Raw genomic sequence first — 7,756 nt, 5'->3', positions numbered from 1 at the left:
CATTTTGACAGACATGCCCGGATGTTATGTGTTCGGCAAGTGCTAACTTGCTGAAGACCGACTTGACTTTTTGCGCGTTGCTTGAGCAGCCAGGCGGAGTTGCGGAGCTTTTTCCAGCATTTTGGCAAACTTGTGCAGCTCGCCACCGCGCATTTTTGAAGTGAGGAATGTTTTCATCTTTGGCCTTCTTTGGAGAGGCATTGAGGCGCCGGAATTCTGTCACGCCGCCTTGGCTTTGCTTTGCTTTTCGAGGCTAATTGAGCACTTTGTCTCCCGTCACTTTGGTTGGTGCGCCCTCGATAGCAGGCGGATTTTTCCCCACTTTCTTTTCCTCCCGTACACCACACTGGATTTTTTTTTTTTTTTTTACATTCTGGGATTCTCGTGAGATGTCGTGGACTTTACAAAGGAACAAAGATATGTGCGCGTGTGTGTGATAGAGAGTGTTTTTTGACTCCCTCCGCCCCAAACCAATTGAGCGACTGACCGGGGACAGGACTTGGGAATCAATGCGGTGTCAGCTGGTAGGACGCGGGGTCCGGATCTCACCTCAACGGTATGGATGTTTCAACGTTTAAACGCTTTTTCTTTCAACCCATCATTTAAAGATTCAAGGCGTTTATTTTTATGCGCATGCTGTACTAGGAAAACAAATCTTAAACATCCAAAGACTCCCTTGACAAAAATAAAAAAAGATCAATAAAAGAAGGCAAAAAAATGTAATCAGATGTCTGCTTTACTACAAGAGACGCGGTAGGGAACTTCAAACTTAATTTTATTTATTGCTAAAGTTTATAATTTAATGCGATGACGTTTATTGTGCAACTTTGAGCACATATCAAAGCAATTATGACAAAAAAGGCCAAAGCGTTCTGTAAAAGTACAAATATGTCGCCAAGGAGAGAAATGACATGTGATTACAGTTTTATTGTGTTATTTCTGGAACTTTCTGTTTCCAGCTGTTTGGTCGGGTGACATTTTTTTAAGTTGCAGCAGAAGGTGGTGACATTTTCGGCTCAACACCCAAATTCCTAGCATGTTTTTGGGTGTAATTGGCGCACGCAAACGCATCGCAGGGAAGCGTAAAGCTTAGTTGAATGCCAGATGACTTTCTTCTGGTGAACTGTCACGTAAGTGGACATATTTTGTGAGACTTGAGAGAAATGCTTGATTAGGGTTCGTAGTGCTGTGATTTTAGGACGAACCTGTGACATCATCATTTGTCATCTGGCATTGTAAAATTGGGAATCCACCCAAAACATTTCGAGGGAAAACATACCACTGGAGTCATCGTGCAAGAATTCACAAGACTAAGGAATTCCCCATTTTCTGTGAATTTTTCATAGATTCGCTGGTGGCGAATCCTTGAAATGATCATCAAATATGACGCGGTGCTCTGCCCACATTGAATGGGGTGATAAAAAAAAGTTACTATTGTACCGTTGCCCATCTTTTGAGGGCAGCGGCTTCTGATTTAAACATGAGACATTTTTGTGAGTCCTGTTATATTAAATATAGTTTTGTGTGGATTCATGAAACTGTTTTCCCCCCTAACTTTCCAGGGGGCAGTAATGAGTATATTTGGCCAAAATGGCTGACTTCCTGTTCACTGTCAGAAATGGGTTCTTGAGACTTTTTTCCTGTGTCGTTTTATGAAAGATGTGCACCAAATTTTGGGTCAATTAGTGGAACTGGTAGAGGGGGCTGATTTTTTTTTCTTTCCAACTTTCCAGGGACTCCATCCATCCATCCATTTTCTAATCCGATACGAAGTTTTCAAATTTGCTTGACTGGCCAAATGAACCTAAAACTGGCTACTTCATCCCAACTGGTGTCAGGGGCGTGTTTTCTTTCTACCTTTAATGAGGCTCTCTTGAGGGAGTTGGAGCAAAATGTCCAACTTCCTGTTCCATTTCAGCCTTGGGTCCATAAGTTTTTTTTTGGGTGCACTGTCATGATAGCGACTGAAAAATCCGCCTCGTAAGTCATACAAGATGTATGCATGACGACAGTGTATACCTTGTACAGCTCAGTTCTCTTCTTCTTCAGTAACACAAGTTACGTAAACTGAAGTCTGATGGCCCACAAGTCAGAAACTGAAGAATTTGACACGGATTGTCAGGAATAATCCGCCTCTAAAGTCACTTGAACCTCTTTAGAGGCAATTATTCCAAAAGGAGCAGCCGTGAAGAGCTGAAAGCTGAACTCGCCCTGACATCAAACAATAAAAGGATGAAATAACCATGTTTAACTTTTTTGTGGCTCAAAAGTGCATCCGCGTCGTCGCTTCTTGTCAAAGTTAAGTTTTTAATCATTTTTTTTAACATCTACTGTTCGATGCTTCTTTTCACAAATACACCTTTCTTAAAGCTGAGGATTGAGTTTTTTTTTTTAAACGATATACAATTAACTTATTTTCCAACATTTAAGAAGGTTACTTCTTAAAGTACCTGTTACACTGTGTGTCAAACTGACCTACAAAACAAAAAAGAAAAAAAAACACAAAAATGTTTTAGGATAAAAAGTCTTCTGCTGGCCTTACTTTTTTTTGTGACTTTTTATTACGTAGGTTTACTGTATTTTACTTTTTTTGCCATTGGGCTAAAAAGGTGGCAGAAATGTATTGTTACTTTCTTTGCAAATGTACAGTCAATGCCACGATATTTCATACACACTCACACCCACTTCTTATTTCAGCCCCACTTGAACAGGAAGCATGAAACACACGTTTCATCTCTCCAACGTGAATGTCAGTTCAGTTGAAGGAAAATATAAATGAAACACAAGTGCCTCAATCAATCAATCAGTCATGAATCTTCTTGAGAGCACTTCATTATTCATTAGGTGCACCATCGAGAAAGTTGGCTCCCTGCCTTCCTGTGTGGAGTTTGCATGTTCTCCCCGTGCCGACGTGGGTTTTTCTCCGGGTACTCTGGTTTCCTCCCACATTGCCAAAACATCCACGGCAGGCTGATTGAACACTCAAAATTGTCCCTAGATATGGATGTGAGCATGGATAGTTGTTCGTCTCTGTGTGCCCTGCGATTGGCTGGCAACCAGTTCAGGGTGTTTCCCGCCTACTGCCCGACGACGGCTGGGATAGGCTCCTGCATGCCCTGCGACCCTTGTGAGGATAAAGCGGATTAGAAAATGGATGGATGGATATAGCGAGAGATTTAATTTTATGGATTTTTTTTTTTTTTTTTTTTTTGCACAAGACATATTTTTTTATTAGTTTTTTGTAACTAGTGCCCTTTTCGAACAGTGGCTTTATATTATATATTTTTAAAAGACTTTTTTCATTATTGTCACAAATTTGACTCAAACATGCATTGATTCCATTAGTTAATATCATCATTAAAATAAAATTGAAAAATGGCGAACGCTGATTGCTATAATGTCATGGGAACGCACGGATTTGAGTTCATAGGTCACCCTGCTTCTTTGATTTTTGCGTGACGAGTGGAGGTGGGGGGGGCGTGTTTGTTTACCCTCCCATTTGGAAACATGTTAGCATTACCGCACACACACGCACTGCGGAGGGTCTTTGTTGAGGCGTGCACCAGCCAAGCGTGTGATGGGAGCAAATGGAGCACGGTGATCATCAAGTGTTGAGCAAGACCTGCAAAAAACACTCAGTGTGACACACACACACAAATACACGATATGTCATAATCCATGTGCGTCAACACACCTGACTGCAGTAGATACACACACAGTTAATGATGGAGGATTGCCAAAAGCAAAATGCTACCAGTTTGAAATTGTGTTTTTTGGAATGTACAATCAATGAAAAACAGAAGGAAGGCAATCAGCTTACCCGATGATCCGATGAGAACGGTCACGTCCGAGCCTCAAACGCCAACATTTTATCCCTTATATCCAAACTTCCAACGGAAGGGTGGACATTTGTAGGCATGATCAAAACTCTCGGAACAATGATGTCAAGTGAACATCACTGGCAGTCATCATCAATGAAGGAGCTTTATTGGCGGGCCTCAACACAGGAAGTTGATGCTACGTTTCATCAGCAGGGTGGGGTTGACAGAAGACTTTTTGAAGTCCCGTCAACGCGATGACTTTTCCCCCCTTCTCACACACCCGCTCCCTCACTGACAAAACCTTCGTGTACACGCACATCTTCACCAGACGCACTCCCCGAGAGGTATTACTTTGCTTTGAGGTGACCTTAAAGGAGCCTCGCCAGCAACGCTGCATCACCGACATTCTCGTATTTCCGCCTTAAGAAAAAAAAAAAAAAAAAAAACAACCAAAAAAATCCTTTAAGATGGCGTCCTCCCCGCTTGTAGGCGGTGGTGGCATCCTGGCCGTGCTTTCTCACTGACTCATGCTCACGCCATCATCTTGACTCATGACTTTTATCTCTGTGATGTCATGTGGCAAAGGTGCTTGGAGGGAGTGTCTTGTTTGTTGAGAGTTGTGTGTGAGTGGGTGAGAGTGCACGTGCATGTCAGCGAGGTTGTGAGAGTGGACATGCGTGTCAGAGAGAGTGGAGAGTGTATGTCAGTGATAGACTGGGTGTGATTGCTTGTTTCAGGGTTGGAATAGTTTGGGATTTTTCATTCAAGTTTTTAGTTTTTTTTCATATAGAGCAGGTTTATTAGATTTTATTTTTATTTTTTTTAATGTTTGGTTTTTATGATCTTGTATCTATATTTTTTTAATCTGGATTATTTGTCAAGTGTGAGGACAAAAAAAAAAGGTCATCAACTACTGCAAAATATAAGGTAAACTCCAATTCTCAAACGACTGTTTGACCTTCCTCCTTTGTTACGGACGTACAATTATGAAAGGGATACATTTCAAATAAACCCCTTGACTCCTGACTTGCATCTCCATGATGTGACGCATGGAATGTGTTTGTCGGGTGGGCGTGTCTTATTTGACTTGTCACCCACATCACCTGGCTAATCGCGTCGAGATTGACGTTTCCTTTCGCCAGCTGCGCCAAGGGCGAAGGAGCGAGCGCAGCGGGGTCTTACAAGTGTCAACCGAAGTGGCTTTAAGGTACAAACAACACGTCTGGAATGTTGTCAAAGTGAACTGGAATTGGAGAGATTGTAACAGTTTGGCATAGCGCAGCACAGATGCCTCCGCTGCTTGACAGGTGGTGCGGGTTGTGCTCAAGACATTATCCGCTGACCTTGTTATTTTACTTTATTTCCAAGTTTAAAAAAAAATGTTCTTGGCTCCTTAAAAGACAATCTATACAATTTACGAATATTACTACTTCGGGCAAGTGGGAATATAAATCAGTTGTACACTTAACGTTTCATGCTGGAAAAGCTTAAAAACTGATCTTGACTGTCAATTGAGCTTTTGGTGTTAGTGTCAATGAATGACGATCAAAGCAACAAACGGATGCACGTGCGTGTTTCCTTGGTCACTTTGAGATTTTTCAGTTTTGAACCTGCGCACATTCCGATGGCCTTTCTGAGTGTGTGCGCGCGTGTTGTGTGTGAGAATATGTTCGTCTTAAGTGTGCGTGAGAGATTGTGAGTGTGTGTCTGTGTGTGTGCGTGTGTGTAGGATCTCTATCTGAAGGAAGCGGAGGACGACCTTGTGGTACTCTGGAGTTTTTTTTCCACAGGTTGTGCCAAGTTTTGAAGGCCCCTGCTTGCTTGAGCTCATAAAGTTGCGTTCCTCCCGTAAACTCTACCCGTTTTACATCTTAATTGACCCACTTACCCTAACGAGATCAAGCGCATTCCTCAACTGACTCTCTCTCCTGCTGTCTTTCTCGCTCGCCCAGTTGATACGTCCTGGGAGTGATGCACTGGCTTCCCCTGGTTGCCATGGTGATCGCCTCGGCCCTGCCCTTCCCTCAAAAGCCTGCGTCAAGGATCGCCTCCGCCGCCAGCGTGGACGATGAGCGGCGTCGCTTCGCCGTGGATTACAACTCCCAGGGGAATGCCTCGCTAACGTATGACAACGCCCCCGCCGTTCAGGACCCCATCCGGAACTCGGCGGAACCGAGCGTTGTTCCGAGTGGAAAGAACCGCAGTCGACCAGACCACAGCGGTTTCCTGGACTCCACGAATGGACCCACGCAAGTCTCTGAAGTGGAAACACAGATAATCCAACCTCCTGCATCCGCTGGACTGAGGACTCAGAGAGGATCCGCAACCACCGTTCCCACGGAGCAGCTTCGGAACGCGTCGAGGAGGGGGCCCGCGGCGAGGGGTGCAACACCGACGCCCGCAAGCGGTGCGGTCAACACCACCCCGGAGGCGGGGTTGGGCATCCTGGAAGGTCTCCTGGAAGGGGACGAGATGTTTTTGGACGCTCACCCGCGGGTCCTGTTCTCGTCGTCGCCCCCGGAGCACCCGCCCCTCATGCTCATGCTGGAGGTCGGCCTCCTGGAGGACGACGCGGTGGAACTGGAAGACGCCCACGCGGAGGGTCACGCTGATCAGAGCCTCAGTTGGGGCAACGTTTCGGGATTCGCGTCTGACGCGGGCCGCGCCCACAGGAGGGACAAACGCTCGCATTTGATGGATCGCCGTCGGGGCGAGAAGTCTGTCTGCGAGGCGGAGAGCGTCTGGGTAACGGACAAGAAGACGGCCGTCGACTCGCGTGGCCAGGTGGTCACCGTCCTGCAGGACATTCAGACCCAGACGGGTCCGCTTAAGCAGTACTTCTATGAGACCCGGTGCCGCCAGGCCGAGCAGCAGAAGAGCCACGGGACTGCCGGCCACGGCACTGCCGGCAGGGAGGCGTCGCAGCCCACCGGGGTGGCGGGCGCCGGCTGCCTAGGCGTGGACAAGAAGCAGTGGGTGAGCGAGTGCAAGGCCAAGAAGTCTTACGTGCGCGCCCTCACCAAGGATGCCAACAACCGGACGGGGTGGAGGTGGATCCGCATCGACTCGTCCTGCGTTTGCGTGCTGCTCTCCAGAGCCAATCAGATCCTGGCCCGCGAAGCGCTAGCCCGGAGGGGGCGGGGATAACCGCATGACACCTCAAAGACCTCATGCCAGAACACAGTATATAGAGATGTTTTTCTACGATTTATCTTTCATAACCTAAGTTATTAGTACGTAAGCATGTGTATGATTTTGATATTAATATATTCCTTCACCGGTCATTGTGTACGTACAGTGCTTAACGAACACCGTATTACAATAGCCATCACGATCGTCAGTCAGAAACGTAAGCACAATTTTTTCGTTCCAGAATTTAAGGAAATCACAATCACGAATTTATGAACAAAAAGGTTGGAATTTTACAATTACAATAATTTTATGCGGAATAAACTAAAATTTTTTGATGGATTTACATATGTAAACATCAGATAAACGGACTAAGATTAAAAAAAATGTAACTGGAACAAATATGCAATTTTAAAATAATAAATGTGCAAATATACAGGTTGCTTTTATACTCTGTACAAGTTATAAGTCAAACTTTTACAGACTAAAGTCATGTCAGCAGAAAATGTCATTTTTACATCTCTTTTTTCATGAGAAAAAAAGTTTAAGTACAACCAGTAAAAGTCGATTTGAAAATATTAGAAAATTGTCACTATTTTACGAGACAAAGCGGAAACCTATTAAAATGGCAGATTTTTGCATGAGAAATTGTCATTATATGACCTAATTGTAATTTTAAAAAGAATGTCATACTTTACAAGAATTATTCAAGAGAAAAAAAAATCATATTACAGTACATGCAAATTTGTATTTTTCTACATCCCCCCCCCCCCCCCCACCCCTCCCTTTCTTTACCACTCATCACT

General features: G+C 44.6%; 1 protein-coding gene across 1 annotated transcript; it reads left to right on the top strand.

Annotated features, from left to right (window-relative positions):
* Positions 1 to 7,319, top strand: ntf4 (neurotrophin 4). Its single transcript, XM_019889848.1, has 2 exons — positions 1 to 556; positions 5,774 to 7,319. Exon 2 carries the CDS (start codon positions 5,793 to 5,795, stop codon positions 6,966 to 6,968), a length of 1,176 nt encoding a protein of 391 aa, XP_019745407.1. The 5' UTR covers positions 1 to 556; positions 5,774 to 5,792; the 3' UTR covers positions 6,969 to 7,319.
* The last annotated feature ends 437 nt before the right edge of the window (positions 7,320 to 7,756 follow it).

Source organism: Hippocampus comes, unplaced genomic scaffold (genome assembly GCF_001891065.2).
Source record: "Hippocampus comes isolate QL1 unplaced genomic scaffold, H_comes_QL1_v1.1 scaffold326, whole genome shotgun sequence".
Taxonomy (NCBI): Eukaryota; Metazoa; Chordata; class Actinopteri; order Syngnathiformes; family Syngnathidae; genus Hippocampus; species Hippocampus comes.
Note: the sequence above shows the minus strand (reverse complement) of the source record. Positions and strands in the feature narration are given on the sequence as shown.